The sequence below is a fragment of the Panthera pardus genome, unplaced genomic scaffold (genome assembly GCF_024362965.1).
Source record: "Panthera pardus isolate Hobbes unplaced genomic scaffold, ASM2436296v1 HiC_scaffold_1, whole genome shotgun sequence".
In the NCBI taxonomy this organism is placed as follows: Eukaryota; Metazoa; Chordata; class Mammalia; order Carnivora; family Felidae; genus Panthera; species Panthera pardus.
Genome location: NW_026526654.1, coordinates 69,498,560 through 69,516,496, shown reverse-complemented (window position 1 = coordinate 69,516,496; position 17,937 = coordinate 69,498,560). Strand labels below are relative to the sequence as shown.

The 17,937-nt window shown below is 36.0% G+C and overlaps 1 protein-coding gene across 1 annotated transcript in view; it reads left to right on the top strand.

Annotated features, from left to right (window-relative positions):
- KPNA3 (karyopherin subunit alpha 3) overlaps nt 1–17,575 on the top strand; it is a 105,800-nt gene extending 88,225 nt beyond the window's left edge. The window contains exons 11-17 of the mRNA XM_019447617.2: nt 6,388–6,519; nt 7,467–7,595; nt 9,927–10,031; nt 10,128–10,199; nt 10,351–10,513; nt 12,369–12,463; nt 14,191–17,575. Coding sequence (XP_019303162.1) covers nt 6,388–6,519; nt 7,467–7,595; nt 9,927–10,031; nt 10,128–10,199; nt 10,351–10,513; nt 12,369–12,463; nt 14,191–14,289 — 795 coding nt within the window. The 3' untranslated portion in view covers nt 14,290–17,575. The remainder of the gene's footprint in view (nt 1–6,387; nt 6,520–7,466; nt 7,596–9,926; nt 10,032–10,127; nt 10,200–10,350; nt 10,514–12,368; nt 12,464–14,190) is intronic.
- Nucleotides 17,576–17,937: the final 362 nt, after the last annotated feature.

The window sequence follows — 17,937 nt, the reverse complement described above, 5'->3', positions numbered from 1 at the left end:
CATATTTCATTCTTTCTCATTGCCATGTAGTACTCCATTGTGTATATAAACCACAATTTCTTTATCCATTCATCAGTTGATGGACATTTAGGCTCTTTCCATACTTTGGCTATTGTTGACAGTGCTGCTATAAACATGGGGGTGCATGTGTCCCTTCGAAACATCACACCTGTATCCCTTGGATAAATGCCTAGTAGAGCAATTGCTGGGTCGTAGGGTAGTTCTATTTTTAGTTTTTTGAGGAACCTCCATACTGTTTTCCAGAGTGGCTGCACCAGCTTGCATTCCCATGTATGTCAGTTTTAATTTGCATTTCTTTTTTTAAAAAAAATTTTTAATGCTTATTTTTGAGAGACAGACAGACAGAATGGGTGCAGGGGAGGTGCAGAGAGAGAGGGAGACAGGGAATCTGAAGCAGACTCCAGGTTTTGAGCAGGCTCCAGGTTTTGAGCTATCAGCACAGAGCTTAATGTGGGGCCCAAACTCACAAAATGTGAGATCGTGACCTGAGCTGAAGTTGGATGCTTAACCAGCTGAGCCACCCAGGTGCCCCTAATTTGCACTTGTTTCTTTCTTTCTTTTTTTTAATTAGTGAAGTTGGACATTATGTTGTATATATAAGGGCCATTTTTATATCTTTGTAAGTAGCCTGTTTGTATTTATTGCCTGCTTTTCTATCAGATTTTTGGTCTTTTTCCCTTAGGTTTTAAAAGTTCTGTATATATTAAGGATATTAGCTCTTTGTGATACATTATTTCAGATATTCTCCTAATTTGTCTTTTGTCTTTGATACATTTTGCCATGCAGACTTATTTTTTATGTAATCAGATTTATCAATCTTTCGTTGAATCTAAATCCTTTTCCTGAGTTAATAAATTTTTTATTATGTTAAGGAAATATCCATAAAATCCTATTTTGAGTGTTGACATCAAGAATGAGTGTTTAGGGGCACCTGCGTGGCTCAGTCGGTTGGGCGACTGACTTCGGCTCAGGTCATGATCTCACACTTCGTGAGTTTGAGCTCAGAACCTGGAGCCTGCTTCGGATTCTGTGTCTCCAGCTCTCTCTCTACCCCTCCCCCACTCACATGTACATGCGTAGTCTCTCTTCTCTCTCTCTCAAAAATAAACATTAAAAAAAAATTTAAGAATGGGTGTTTAATTTTTCAGTGACTGTGGAGATAATCAGGATTTTTCTTAAATCTATTAATCTAACATCTAAATGATATTTCTAAAATTGAACCTTCTTTGTATTTCTTAATAATTCCACTTGATTATCATATATTGTTTTCTTAGTGTAGTATTGGATCGTATTCGCTAATGTTTTATTGAGAATTTTTGTACCAGTATTCACATAAGTGATACTGGGTCTGTGGTTTTACTTTATGCTATCTTTATTAGGTATTAATATTATATTTTTATTGCTTTTTTAAAGTTTAGGTATTAACATTGTGCTTCCTTTATTTTTTATGCTCTGAAACAATATATATAGCATTGGGGCTCTCCCATCTTTGAAGATTTGGTAGTTTTGCCCTTGAAATTTTTGGGTCTTGGTACTTTGTGGGGTTAGTTCCTTGATAATTTTCTCTATCTTTGCTATGGAAATTGACTTGCTTCAGCTCTCTGTGTCTTCTGAGATCAGTTTTTATTAACTATTGCCCTAAGAAGTTACTCATTTCATCTAGATTTCAACTCTACTTCCATGTACTATTTACTGTTCTTTTTCTAGCTCTTGATTTGGGATTTATTTATTTGCATCCTTTTAGTTGTGTTGTGTAAATTTGTAGGAATATGAAGTTTCCTTTGATCACTGCTTTACATACATCCATTATTTTCTAGTATGTGGTGTTTTCCTTGTAATTTTTTCAAAATTTATTTTTTTGGTATTTTCTCTTTCATCCAAGAGTTGTTTGTTATATGGCTCTTAAATTTCCATAACAGAAGTCTTTTTGGTTTTTATTTTATTAATGTCTATCTAACTTTTTGTATTGGAATAGTTTTATAGTATTTCTGCTTTATGTAATTTATTGATGTTTTCTTTGGACCTAACATGATTTTTATGCTCCATATGCAAGTTATATTATCTATTAGCAAGGTATAAATTTCAATATATATTCATAAGATCTGTGTCCTCATTTTTTATCTACTTCTCTCATACTGAAAATCTGTCGTGTGTGAAAATACATTACTCGTTTATTTTTATATTTTTGTCTCGCATCCTTTTAGTTTCTGCTTTGTAATTGTGTTTGCAGCGTTATTTGGTGGGTAGATTTTATAACAGTCTTTACTGTAAATTGTAGGATTTAGCTTTATAAAGCAGCATTATTTGTTCTTTGTAATGCTTTTTAGCCTAAGTTCTGGTCTACTAACAGGATTATAGCCTCTGTTTTCTGAATGTTTACTTGGTGTACCTTAGTTCATTCTTTTAATTTTTAGCCTTTTTGAATTACTTAATTTTAGATGTGTCTCTTGTATTCAGCAGAGAGTTGGGTTCTGTTTTGGGAGCCAATTTAAGAACATTTTTCTGGTTTATAGGTGAGTTAAGCTTGTTCACATTGTTTGATATGTTTGGTTTTAGCTCAGTCACATTTTGTATGATATTTTGTGTGTGTTTTATTTTTTATTTGGTGTGCTTTTTTTTCATTTATTTTGTTATTTAAGAAGGTTCATTTTGTTCTAATATTACCTTTTTATTTATACCTTTTATAATGCCCTTTTCTTTTACTATCTGGTTTGGCAGATAGTATTTTTTGACTAGTATCTAATACCTATACAATAATTGATGAGCTTATTCTGTTTTCTCTTTTGTCTTGCCTCATCCTCCCATTTTTGAATCTTTAGGCTCATGTCTTTTGCCAAATTTAGGATATTTTCTGCCATTATTTCTTAAAATATTTTTTCAGCTTCACTCTCCTTCTGCGACTCTGATGACAGAAATGTTAGATCTTCTGTTATTGTTCTACAGATCTCTGAAACTCTCTGTATTTCTTTGTGATTTTTAAAAATTTTTTTTAACATTTATTTTTGAGACAGAGCATGAATGGGGGAGGGACAGAGAGAGGGAGACACAGAATCTGAAACAGGCTCCAGGCTCTGAGCTGTCAGCACAGAGCCCAACGCGGGGCTCAAACTCACAGACTGCGAGATCATGACCTGAGCTGAAGTCGGATTCTTAACCAACTGAGCCACCCAGGCGCCCCTGTGATTTTTTTTTTTTTTTTTTTTATTTACATTATCGTCGAGTGAACTAACATAGAGTGTATACATTATGCTCTTGGTTTCAGGAATCAATTCCCGTGATTCACTGATTACATACAACACCTAGTGCTCATCCCAACAGGTGCCCTCCTCAATGCCCATCACCCGTTTTCCCCTCTCCCCCACCATCGACGTTTATGGTTTGTTTTCTGTATTAAAGAGTCTCTTATGGTTTGCCTCCCTCTCTGTTTGAAACTGTTTTTTCTCCCTCCCTTCCCCCATGGTCTTCTGTTAAGTTTCTCAAGTTCCACATATGAGTGAAAACATATGATACTTGTCTTTCTTTGACTGACATATTTCACTTAGCATAATACCCTCCATTTCCATTCACACTGTTGCAAATGGCAAGATTTCATTCTTTCTCATTGCCAAGTAGTATTCCATTGTCTATATAAACCGCATCTTCTTTATCCATTCATCAGTTGATGGACATATGGGCTCTTTCCATGATTTGTTGTTGAAAGTACTGCTATAAACATTGGGGTACGTGGGCCCCTGTGAATCAACACTCCTGTATCCTTTGGATAAATTCCTAGTAGTACTATTGCTGGGTCGTAGGGTAGTTCTATTTTTAATTTTTTGAGGAACCTCTATACTGTTTTCCAGAGCGGCTGCACCAGTTTGCATTCCCACCAACAGTGCAAGGGGGTTCCCCTTTCTCCACATCCTCGCCAACGTCTTTTGTTTCCTGAGTTGTAAATTTTAGCCACTGTGACTGCTGTGAGGTGGTATCTCAATTGGTTTTGTGCAATCTTTTTTTAAATATTTATTTATTTTGAGAAAGACAGAGCACTAGTGGGGGAAGGGCAGAGACAGAGAGGCTGACGCTGGACTCGATTCCACAGTGACCACCCGACCACCCCTGAGATCATGACCTGAGCTGAAACAAAGACTCAGACACTTAGCCTTAGCTGACTGAGCCACCCAGGAGCCCCCTCTTTGCAATCTTGTTTGATGTTTGTTTTCCTGTTATCGAGATTGGATGATTTGTATTGATCTTTGAGTTTGTTGATTGTTTTTTTCTTTCTCCATTTTACTAGGGAGTATTTCCAGTGAGTTTTAAATTTGGATTACTGAATTTTTTAGTTTAAAATGTTCTGTTTGGGGCACATGAGGGTGGATCAGTTGGTTAAGTCTGACTGTGGCTCAAGTCATGATCTCGGGAGTTTGAACCTCATGTTGGGCTCTGCACTAGAGAGGCAGAGCCTGCTTGGGATTCTCACTCTCTCCTCTTTTTCTGTCCTCCCCTGCTCGTACTTTCTCTCTTTCCTCTCAAAATAAACAGAAACTTTTTTTAAAAATTTGTTTGGTTCTTCTTTATGTCGTGTTTCTTTGCTGAGATTTCCTATATTTAGTTGGTTTAAATATGTTCACAATTGTTTGCTGAAGTATTTTTATGATAGTTACTTTAAAATCTTTGTCAGAGAATTTCAATATCTCTGTCATCTCAGCATTGACATCTGTTGACTGTCTTTTCCCTTTTGAGTTTGAGATGTTCCTGGTATGACAAGTTGTTTTCATTTGTAAGCCTGCACATTTTGGGTGTTCTGTTATGTGACTACAATTTCTATTTAAGTCTTGTTACCTGCTACTGCCACACTGGGTAGTAGACAGGCTTTGTTCACACACACCACATCTGCAGATACCCTTTAGTAGGGAGGCCTTAGTGCTGGGGTGGAATGGTAGGTGGGCTCAGCTCTCATGCACAGCTTCCTTCTGTCCCATTCTTGAAGTTGCAGTATTTCTGTTTTTTCAGGATAAATACCATTTATAAATTTTTGTTCTACTCTTCCACTTTTGTTTGTGATCTGTAATGATCTATTTCCTCAAGCATCTCTTAGTTGAATGAAGCTCATCATCTAATGAAGAAGGTGTCAGCAGCTTTTTCTGAAAAGGACAGATAGTATATATTGTAGGCTTTTGGGGCTACATGGTCTCTGTCCCACTAATATGGGGTAGTTTTAAACACTTAACTCTCCTTACCACTCCTCTTCTTTGAAATCTTACACAGGCCTGGGGCAGGAGGTCCAGACAAAAGCTAGACTTTAATTTTTTCTCTTCTTACAGGTAATTTGAAATTTGTAGTCCCTGACTTCTAGTAATGCTGAAGGTGTGGGTTAAATGTGGTTTTATTTGCTCTTTTTATTGATCTCTATACTTCTTGAAAGATATGTAGATGGACTTAATTCAGATGGCATTATTTTATTTTTAGTTTTTATTTTAGAGTATGAGTGTGAGTGGTGGAGGGTGTGGGGTGGGGGAGGACAGGGGAGGGGAGAGAGAGAATCTTAAGCAGGCTCCATGCTCAGTGCAGAGCCCTACTCAGGGCTTGATCTCACGACCCTGGGGATCAGAAATCGAGCTGGATGCTTAACCACCTGAGCCATCCAGGTGCCCCTGGTGGCATTATTTTAAAAGCAACAGAATGTCTTTAATTTGCATACCTTAGTAAGAAACATCTCTGGATTTCACATGAGATAAGATCTATGCTTACATATAACCTCTTTGACTTTGAGAGAGTCAGTAAACCTGAGTCTTTCTTTTGTTTTTTGTTATTTGCAAAATCAGATGGCTATGGGTCATGGTTTATGTTCTGTGCTCTTCATTTGGGGACCTTTTTCAAGGGCTTTGCAAATAATTTCCTAAGGTTAAAATGCCAACTTAATTCTTTTATCTGTTTATTTTAATAGCCTAAACAAGTAATTATATTGCTAAACATGTATGAAAACCACTGGTATAGACAGGTGATCTTTTTGGGCTCTTCTAGACTTGAAGCAGCTTGGTATATGGTCTTGTTCTGTATATAAAGTGTTTCCTTGTGATTATTAGGTATTCAGTTTGCGGGGCAGAGAGAACAACTTTTCTGCCTGTTTTTAAATTCATCTATCTGATATATAAATGCATAAGTTGGGGTAGAAGTTGTCTCACACTTCCATGTCTCATTTTTGTAAAGAGTGATTGATCTGAGGTAGGCATTGAGAGAGTACTCTGCTGCTTAGTAGATTTATCAAGTAAGCAGATACTTTTGCCACCAAGCTAAAACATAGTTTAATTACTTTTTATGTTACCACCTCTGAGTTATGTATTTTAAGCATTCAAAAAAATTGTAATTCTTTTTTACTTCCTGTAGATTCTCGTAGATACTGTTTGGGCTCTGTCATACCTGACAGATGGAGGTAATGAGCAGATACAGATGGTTATTGATTCAGGGGTTGTGCCATTTCTTGTGCCCCTTTTGAGCCACCAGGAAGTGAAAGTCCAAGTAAGTATTTAAACATTTTTTCTAACCTGTTTAAAATTGTGTTTGCTATAACCTGTTAACTTGAACAACCAGGGTTCAGTTCGGTCAATATGTACATATCTTCCATATTTCTCCTCTGTTTTACTGAACCTGATTTTGTTGGTCTCCAAATCTTTATCTCACCCAGATTCTTCACAGTTTCAGACTCCTACTACCCAGTTGTCCTTGAGCCCTTAGACGCCTCCTCTGAGAACTCCTTTAAAGCATTCTATTGCCATTTTAACCAGACAAAAAGTGTATCGTGTTCTTCCACAAACCTGCTCCTCTCCTTTCAGTAGACCACATGGTCCAAGCTTCAAACCTTGATTCCTCCTTTCTTTTCCCCTCCATTACAAAGTTGTGTTAACTCTTATTATATAGCTTATGAATCTGTCTACTCCTTAAGTATCTAGAGCCACTGATTTAGTTCAAGACTCTTTTTTTTCTGTCCAGATAATTAGAACAGCATCCTAACTGCATTTTTTTCCTCTCTCATTTCTCCTCACTTTAGTTAGGTGTGGGTGGCTGATAGATGTTTATTCCACTTCTACCAAAGTGACTTTCTAGATGGAAATGTGTGCCCATTTCAGGCCTTTATTAAAATATTTCTGTGCTATTCATTTAGTAATAGATTAGAAATAGCTGCTGTTAAAATGAACCTTTACCTGTTAATTTTTCTTTTTTTTTAATTTTTTGAAAAATTTTTTCGATAGTTTTTCACACATTTTTCTGTGTAGCTCCATTTTTTATGACTATTGTTTAAAATTCAAAATTGCCTCTCAGTTCTACATAGTACTTTGCCTAAGAATACAGTAAGTGCTAATCATTCACCCCTTGGATTTTTACGTTTTCTCAGGATTATGAAAAATATAGAGTCAGTTTCCTCATAAACAAATAAATGTATAGAAAGTATTTTATCCCCACCCCAGACAGCAGCACTCAGAGCAGTTGGCAACATAGTGACTGGCACCGATGAGCAGACCCAGGTTGTTCTCAACTGTGATGTCCTGTCACACTTCCCCAATCTCTTATCACACCCCAAAGAGAAGATAAATAAGGTAAGGCACATAATAGCCTCATTGGTGCATTTCTTTCTGTCTGTATAAACTGTCCCCTTGTTTTCTGCTGCTGTTTGTTTGATCATAATTTTCTTCACAAGCACTGTAGTTATGATGAGAATTATTTCAGATCACCTCTGCAGTTACTTTGTTACAAGTGTTATTTTGTTATAACCAGTGTTTTTTATTTAAATAAATTGGGCAGTAGCAAGGATCGGTAAATTAGTAGCCATGAAGTGAGCATCCATACAAAATCTCTCGCTGGATGGCTGGTATCTTTTATAAACAGATCATAATTTAATCTCCCTATGAAATTAGATTGGACCAAAAGATGCAGTGCCTAAATTGAAGGATCAAAAAAGTCTTTTTTAAAGTTTCAACTTTAGATACAAACTTATTATTAATTGTTAAATATACTTAAGTACTTCGGTCTCTTTGTATCTGCCTTATTTCACGTTGCATACAATATTTAAGGTTCATCCATGTTGGAGCATGTGTCAGAACTTCATTTCTTCTTATAGCTGAATAAATATTCCATAGTACATATATACCACATTTTGTTTATCCAGTCATTTGTTGGTGGACACTTGGAGTTTTTCTACTGGTTGGCTGTTGTGAATAATGTTGCAGTGAACATCGGCATGCAGATGTCTATTTGAGTCCCTGCTTTCAGTTGCTTTGGGCATATATCTAGGAGTAGAACTGCCCAGTCATATGGTAATTCTGTGTTTAGCTGTTTGAGGAGCTGCCAAATTGTTTTCCATAGTGGCTGTACCACTTTACGTTCCCACAAGCACTGTATGAGGGTTCCAGTTCCTTTTTTTAAATTATTATAGCCACTCTAGTAGGTGTGAAATGATGTCTCATGGATTTGATTCACATTTAGTTTAATGTAGTTTTATCTGCCTGAAATGCCACCATCCCCCAAACCAGCAGAACTGATCATTTCTTCTCTGTCATAGCTGTATTTATATAGTTGCTCAACTATAATTTGACAGTTGGATTGTTACAGAAAAGTATGTTGTCGAAAAAGTGCATTTTATGAATGCATTTGCTCCAATGAAGGGAAAGAAGCCAGAGTCTTTTAGCCTCTGGGCCAGTTATTTTTACTGTAGAAATTTCAATAATTTGGGATTTTTATAGCTAAATGTATTCCATAATTGGAAACAGAGCTGAGAAGTGAGGAAGCCGGACAGAAGTGGGTGTAGACAAGTTCTGGCATGTGATCAATATGCTCTGAGTGAAGGTATCATGGGGGACAAAGGGTTCACATAGATGTTTACTCAGCCTCAGCAGCCATTTAGTCTCCTTAGAAGTTTTTCACCTTGAGCATTTGTGTTATTTGGACTTGGGATCATCATGGGACCCTCAAGGTAGAATCAAACTACTATCAAACTGCTGGGTTTATTCCCTCAGCATATTAGTTTAAAATGCTTCAAACCTACAAGAAATTTGTAAGAATGGTAGAGTGAACACTGACTTACCAGCTGTTAACCTCTTCCCGCAATTGGGCAAAATAAATTCACAGTTAACTCTTTTCACTGTAGAAGAGGAAGAAGAGACCGCACTTGACCCTAAAACTCCAGTAGACCTGCGTGTTTGTGACTTGTAAATCCTTAAAGGTTACAGTAAAATTTTTTATATAGACCCATCCCAGACTAATTGGACACTTAATTTCTAAATATATCTTGCAAGTAAATATTTTTACAGGAAAGCAATTCTCCTTTCTTAGAAGTAGTTTTAACAAACTTTTAGGAAATTGAGTCTCTTATTTATTTATATCATTATCTTTTAGAGGGAGCTTAAGCACCAAAAAATGTAAGCTGCACGAGTAAAGATTTTTTTGTCTGTTTTGTTCACTGCTATATTACCATTGTCTACAGTAGTGCCTGGGGACATCTGGGTGGCTTGATTAAGGATCTGACTCTTGATTTTGGCTCAAGTTATGATCTCACAGTTTGTATGACCAAGCCCCGTGTTGGGCTGTGTGCTGACAGCACAGAGCCTGCTTGGGATTCTCACTCTCTCTCAAAATAAATAAATAAACATTAAAAAATAAATAAAATAAAGTAGTTCCTGGGTGATGTAGGCATATATTTTATTGGGTGGATCAATGCAAGGTTAGTGGGCCCACATGTTATGGATGGAAGTTTCCTTATAACGTGTTTAAAATGAGACATTCTGTGCCATCTCATTGCTTTTTAGATGCATTTCCCTAATGCAACTCAAGTGATTTTGTTATAGTTTATGTAAACTACATAAAAATAAAAATATAAATGCATTAAAACTAATCTTTCAAACAAAGGTACGCTGTATTTTGTTCAATTATAGGAAGCAGTATGGTTCCTTTCCAACATAACAGCAGGCAACCAGCAACAAGTTCAAGCTGTAATAGACGCCGGGTTAATTCCTATGATTATTCATCAGCTTGCTAAGGTCAGTCATATTGTGAGTTTATCGTGTACATTAACATATTATAACCAAGATTTTTTAATAAAGAATTCATACAATCATTTCTTTTTTAACCTTAAGGGAGACTTTGGAACACAAAAAGAAGCTGCCTGGGCAATTAGCAACTTAACGATAAGTGGCAGAAAAGATCAAGTAAGTTTGGAAAAACTGTTAGGATTGTTAATGTTGGAAAGTACACTACTCTTTTATGTTTAGGAGCTGCTGGTTGTTCATAAGCCCTGTAGTGTGTTCTTTTTGGGTAAAAGATAATTATATAAATAAACATTTTTCTCTTGTTGCCTAGGTTGAGTACCTTGTACAGCAGAATGTAATACCACCATTCTGTAATTTACTGTCTGTAAAAGATTCTCAAGTTGTTCAGGTGGTTCTAGATGGTCTGAAAAACATTCTGATCATGGCTGGTGATGAAGCAAGCACAATAGCTGAAATAATAGAAGAATGTGGAGGTAAGAGTGCATTGAAGAAAAATAGTTGAGCAGTGGAATGCTGAAAGATCAGTTCCTTTCAAGGCAACTAAGTAGAAAGAAAACTGTCAGGAAACACTGCTCCATCATCAAAGTATGCTGCTGTCCTGTATTCACCAGTTAGCATTACATGAGGGTTTTCCAGCAGGCAGCAGTCCATACTTGGGGAAAACTGGTTGTGAAGGTCATTCTGTGACCTTCCCAGAGGGTCACATTGCTTTTTAGGTAACATGAACACTCCTCTTGAAGTCACAGTGCGCGAGAGCAAAAGCTTGGGAACTGCTATGATAGAGAAAGTTATAAGCTTTATTTAATCCAGAATTTCTTAGAATCCTTGACAGTGAAACACTTTCTTCACATTATACCTGATACGTGATTCTATAGACCTTACTTTGTGAAATACTATTCCATGTTGTTGGAAAGGTTAATGATTTTGGAGTCATCTAGGTATTTCAGTCTTGTGATTGCTAGAGCTGTCTGCTGAAGTTATTACCACAGAAGTTACTTTGAAATTTTAATGAAAAAACTTATTTGAAATATTAAATATTTCTCTGATAATGATATATGAGGCATATTTTAAGGATACCTGTTCAATATGTACTAAGTTGCCCAAACCTTAATTTATTCTATTGTCATGTTTTATTTTGTATATTTTATTGACTATTATGTATAGTTATATTACCCCTTTCATTTTTTTTTTTTTTTTTTTTTTAAGAGAAAGTAAATGTAGTCACATCATAAAATATTCAGACTGGAAGTATCTTCTTAATAACAAGAAGAAATTATCCTAGAGATGTTAAGTTTTGTCTATGGCCATGGAAGTAGATCTTCATACTCTTAATTCACTGCTCATTCTGGTTTTAAGATATTTTGAGATAATTTGAAATTAGCATTGTAGTCTAATTCAGAACTTACCCCAGAAAGTTTGAGCTGCAGAATTGTTATTCTTCAGCTTTAATCAATATAGTTGCTTCGGTCTCTGGGAAGTATACTCACAATTAGGATACACGTTTACTTAGTATTTTATAATTTTGTAAAGAACTTTACATCCATTATCTGTGACACTTATATTCCCATTTTTCTGGTTTTTTATATTGCTGTTAAAAAGAAAAAAAATGCAACTATTTCAAAATAACCTAGCTAAAAAGATATTTCAAGGAAGAATATTGTTAAGGATTTAAATTTATAGACTTGTGCATCTGATGCATGGAGTAAATATATTGGGAATGTAAATGAAGACATTCTACAGTTCTGAAAACTTATTTTTCAATTTCATTGTGGCTATACGATATAAGCACCCTCTTTGTTTTTTTCTTCAAAGAAATTATTTCAAAATTTAAAGCTTTGTCTTCTATTTATATCAGTTAATCATGAAGTTTCTGAAAACATGTTTTTGTTGTTATATAAAAGTAATAGCATTTTGAAAACAAAAGGAAAGATAAAAATTACTGTATGAGATAGTATGATTCCACTAAAGCAGCCTGGGGAGATCTCAGTTCAAGTTCTGTCACTAACTTGTCACTCAACCTAAAATAAACCCCTTTACATCTCTATATGATAGCTTCCTCATCTGTCAGATGGAGTATTTAGGTGTTTTTTAAACTGTCTGCCTCAGATACCAGATAATCCTTGGGGTCAGGGGTTTCTAGAGGAAGAAATTAGTGGGATGCTGGTCCTCCAATCAGAGCAGCTCAGAGTTTTATCTGTATTTTAGACAAACTGTCATTTTCGGGGTGTGGTGGGAGGGTGTTGTGAGTTCTTTAGGATTTTCCATGACTAGAATGAACACAGTTTTTATTCATGTCCACTTGATTATTTGATTTTTTGTTTTTATCAGGTTTGGAGAAAATTGAAGTTTTACAGCAACATGAAAATGAAGACATATATAAATTAGCATTTGAAATCATAGATCAATATTTCTCTGGTGATGATGTAAGTATCCATTAAAGTATGGTATGCCTACATGTACGTTAAAACCTACATATACTGTTAAGTTCACTAAGAATTTTATCATTAATATGACAAGTATATACTGTATTTGGTTGTTTTTTTTGTTTATTTTTGAGAGAGAGAGAATGTGAGCACATGCGCAAACTGAGGAGGGGCAGAGAGAGAGTGGGACACAGAGAATCCCAAGCAGGCTCTGCACCATCCGATGCGCAGAGCCCAGTGCAGGGCTTGAACTGATGAACCGTGAGATCATGACCTGAGCTGAAATCAAGAGTTGGTTGCTCAACCAACCGAGCCACCCAGACACTCCTCTATTTCTATCAGATACTTTTGAGGTGGCATTTTCCACTTATTTTTAATAATCTAAATTTTAAAAAATTAATGATTGTTTTCCATCAATCAGTTTCTTTTATTTTTTTCTTTTATTTTTTTTTTAAGTTTTTTTATTTTGAGAGAGCAGGGGAGGGGGAGAGAGAGAGAATCCCAACGGATCTTAGTCTCGCAAATTTGTGAGACCATGACCTGAACCAAAATTGAGAGTTGGATGCTTAACCTACTGAGCCACCCAAGCACCCCTCAATCAGTGTTTTTAAATACTATGTTTGAAACTTCATTATAAGGTAAAAAATGTAAAAACAGTTCTTTGAGGGGTACCTGGCTGGCTTAGTCGGTGTAAAGCATGTGACTCTTGATCTTGGGCTTAGGAGTTTGAGCCCCACATTGGGTATAGAGATTACTTAACAATAAATAAATAAACAAACAAACAAACAAACAAAAACCCACTTTTTGTTATATTTGTAATCTGTTAAATGGGAAAAAATAGTACAGTTGACTCTTGAACAAGGGTTTGAACCACATGGGTCCACTTATATGCAGATTTTTTTCAATACGGTATAGTACTATAAATGTATTTTCTCTTCCTTATGATTTTCTTAGTAACATTTTCATTTTTCTAGCTTACTTCATTGTAATAATACAGTATATAATACGTATGGCATACAAAATATGTGCTAATCAACTGTTTATGTAATTGGTAAGGCTTCCAGTCAATGGTAAGTTATTAGTAAAGTTTTTGGGAGTCAGAAGTTGTACTCAGATTTTTGACTCTGCAGGGGGTGGGGGGTTGGTGCCCCTAGCTCGTGTTGTTCAAGGGTCAACTGCAGTTACAGAAATGATGTGTGTTCAGGGGCACCTGGGTAGCTCAGTCAGTTGGGCAGCCAACTCTTGATTTTGGCTCAGGTCATGATCTCATGATTCGTGAGTTCAAGCCCTGCATCAAGCTCTGTGCTGACAGTGCGGAGCCTGCTTGGGATTCTTTCTCTTCCCTCTCTGCCCCTCCCCAGCTCATCCACACACGTGATCTCTCTCTCAAAATAAACATCACAAAACGAAAGAAAGTACGTGTATTCAAATAGGTAGAATAAATCTACAGATACAGAAACTTAAGAATGGGGCAGGGACAGGGGAGGGGGTTAAAAAAAAAAAAAAGAAAAGAACTTAAAACAATTTTGAAATGTGTGTTCAGTTTAATTAAATTGTTAAGTTTTTTAATGTTACTGATTTACTTAAATATTTTAATTTATCGATTAAAACATCATATAGAACGATTACAACATCCGTACAGAATTCTCTCGTAAGAAGTAAGTTCTGCTTATATCATAACAAGTAGTATCTTAACAAAGGCCTTTTTTTTGTTTTGCTTTTTATAGATTGATGAAGATCCTAGCCTGATTCCTGAAGCAACACAAGGAGGTACTTACAATTTTGACCCAACAGCCAACCTTCAAACAAAAGAATTTAATTTTTAAGTTCAGTTGAGTGCAGCATCTTCCCCAATTCAATACGAAGCACCACCAGATGGCTACCAAATGACAAGAAGAAGAACAACAACAAAAGGCTCCAAAACACACATGCCTCTTCGTTTTGATGCTTCTAAAAGCAAGCCATGTCTCAGTCACTTTGCAGTTGCCAAAAGTTACTATCACATGGACTGTAAATGCATATGCATGATTTCCTAAACTGTTTTAGAATTCTCCTTAACAATCTCGACTACCCTATTTTTCCCTGTTCCCTGGTGCCACACGCTGACAACTGCAGTTCCAGTTTAGAATATTCCATAGTGGTGGCATGTCAGCTGCCCACTTGATACTCCTTTGGAAAATGGTGCGCTGTGGATCAAGACACTTCGGTATGATGCGTATACACGTTGGAAGACTTTAAAGAGGTGCAGTCTGATCTGAGCCTCCATCATTGTCCTCCACAAACATATTTTCATATTCTTTATGTGGAAGAATAGATTTTAAAGTACAAGCCAAATGATTTTCATTGGTGGAACTGACACACAAAAAAAGGAACTTAAAAAAAGAAACTTGGTTATCGATTAAACAGTTAAGTTTTAAAAAACTGTGCTTCATCTACCAGTAATTGATGTGTTTATTATCTGCCTCAGAAGCCAGGGTTGGAGGAAGAACTTTCGCTATGGATGGTAATGCTTTCGCCATTATACCTAATTTTTGAGAACAGCAAGCCCTATTTGACCACTCACTTCAGCCTGTGTGTTCCTGCTGTTTTGAAGTAATCAAATGCTGTGCATGGTATTTTACCTGAGCTGCAACCTGTTACGGACTTGAACTTCTGTTTAAGTTGAAAGCAAGAGTCCCTGACTACAAAGAAAAAACAAATAAAAAACAACAACAAAAAGCAAAGGTCTAACGTACCAATTGGTGATGTTTAAAAAAAAAAAAAAAAAAAAAAATCTTGCTTTCAGCTTTCAGGAGTTAATATTTTTTGTTTTAAATTGATAATTGGATATGGTTGATTTATATTGGGTTTAAACTGTGGAGCCTTCATGTTTACTGTAATTTAGTCTTAAAATATTTTTTACTTAGTAACCAGTGCTTTTGATAATGTGGTTGGCAACAAACCAGCAACTATTTAGAAGTGTTATACAACTTCATTCTTTGAGTATTGGGAAAGTTAATTCAGATCCTACTCTAAAAGCATATTCACATATTAAAAGATTCAGTCAAGGATCTGTGTAGAGGAATAATCTGCAGTTATTTGACATAAACCTGATTTGCAGTGATCTTGAAGCAAAATCTGGTATTACTATGTAAAGTCATTGCTTTTGGTAAATTGTCATCTGACCCAGTTATTAATGAAAGAATATGGATTTGAAAATGTTTAAACTGAATGATTTGTGCTGTCACAGAAATGGTTTTGTTGCTATTGTTTACTGGGTATAATTTCCCAATGCGTTGATGTGAAGGGATAGAAAATCTAAACTAACGTAGTTATCCGATGGGGGTGTATTTACTGTGATGAAGATGAGACCGATGCCATCAGAGCTTTGTGAATCAGCTGGGGTGTTTTCACTGATAAACAACACATAGCAGGTGTGCATTCATTACAAATACATGTATCTGCCAAGGTGGAGCCACTTTAAAGAGTGAGTTTTGTCTTGTATCCAAAATGGATACAAGCGTATGTTTAAACTGCAAGATTTTTACTTGCTAGAGAATCTGTTTTAATATAGTGGTTTGGCCTCTGATTATTTATAGGTTTTATAAATTTTAGAATCAATTTCTCTTTAAGGTGGCTCAGATTTTTCAACTCTTGTGCACATAAAATTGAGTTGAAGTTCATTGTGCCTTTTTTTCTTTATCCAAATTTTGAGTTAAAGCTTCATATGGTAACTGCATCCTGTTCAGACACTGTAGTCTAAATTTTTGAAACTGTGTGGTGTTCACTAAAAGTAGGAATAACAAAGTCAAAGCCAATTAAGGTCACAAACTTCGGTGAAACCCTTAAAGTCCAAATCTTCTTGATATTGTGAATTGTACCCCTCCTGGTTTAGTTTCTTCTGGACTCTCCATCCTACTTACTGACAGTTACCTTTTAAATTTTGCACACATTGAGATTAAATCAGGCCTCTACTGTGCCGGTTCCGATTTCCTCTTGTGTTTTAAGTGCAAACTAACATAAGTGAACATTAGCATCAAGTAGTGCAGACATATGTATGCATTTGCTTGATTCAATTTGTTGTGACCTTATCAGTTTGGAATTGGAATTGCACCATTTCTTAGACAAAGGAAACTAAGTATATTGCTGCACTTTTAAGTTTTCAGAACAGTGTTGAAAATTGCATTGTTTTTATTTTTTTTAAACTCAGTTAAAAAAGACTAAAACGTTCTTTCAAAAGAGGCATCTAAATGTGTTCCTAATTTTGTATATGGGCTTAGGTTTTGTAACCAATAAAAAAAAGCTGCTATCAAATCCGATAAAACATTGAAGAACTTATTTCTAAAAGTTTCTTAATTTCCTAGTTTTGTTTTCTGCGTGGTTAAATTTAAATTTGGAACTATTTTTCAAACATCAACCACAGTGGAGGCAAATCATGAATTACTCTTTCGTTGTATTTTAATATCTCTCTTCCACTCTAACAAACTAGGACAATAGCAGTGCTCGATTTAAGAGTATTTTATGACAAATAAGAAATACCTAAATCTTTATTAATTTCCAGAGCTTCCACACGGTACAGCAGAACAGGTGGCTTAAAACAACAGAAACCTATGGTTGCACGGTTTCGGAGGCCGGAAGTCGGAAATCAAGCTGCCGGGTGCGACGCGACGCGCTGTGTCTGTGGGCTCTCGGGAGGCCCCTCTTTGTCTCTGCCTGGCTTCTGGTGTCCCCGGCAGTGCTTGGCGTCCCTCGAGCCTCTGCTTTCATCATCGTCCTGTGGCGTTCTCTGCGCATACCTCAGGTTCAAATACCATGACTTAGAAAGGCCTGGTGAGGAAATGGTGTGCTTGTGACTCTCGTGAAACCACAACGACAAAATCACACTTTATGGCCTGTCTAATCCTTGAAAACAAGTAACTGTGGAAGATAGTAATTGAAGTAAACTGGAAAAATTTAACCTGTGAGATCAAGGTGGTGGCTCTAAGTGAAATCTTGGATTAATTAAAAGAACAAAAAAAGAGCAACCGAACTTTTGAGTATACAAATATTTTTACTTTAGTATAATGCCACTTCAAATTATTTTTGAAAGAAGTCAGTGTACAAGTAAATAAATGTGATAGTACTTCTATGTAACCGTGCCAAGATTTCCTTCAGAACAGTTGTCCTTTTTCGGGGATTCATCATTTAATTATTGCAAGTGAAAATTCATGAATGTCAGTTGTCTTACAGTGATTGTTATGAATTTTTGTTGACGCTAGTTGTACTGGGGGATCTTAATCTATTCGGAGAAAGGAAATATAATTTCTGTACATTAGGCTGTAAGTCTTAAGGTCTATAACCCAGCGAGTGCTCTGTGTAACCCACCACTCGTATGTCTAGAGGAACTCTTTGTATAAATTTTGTACTTCGTTACATAGCTAAAAATCAGTGGTAGAATGATTCTCAAAAACGTCTATATCGCAATAGGGGTGTATGTGTTTATCTACCTAGATGTA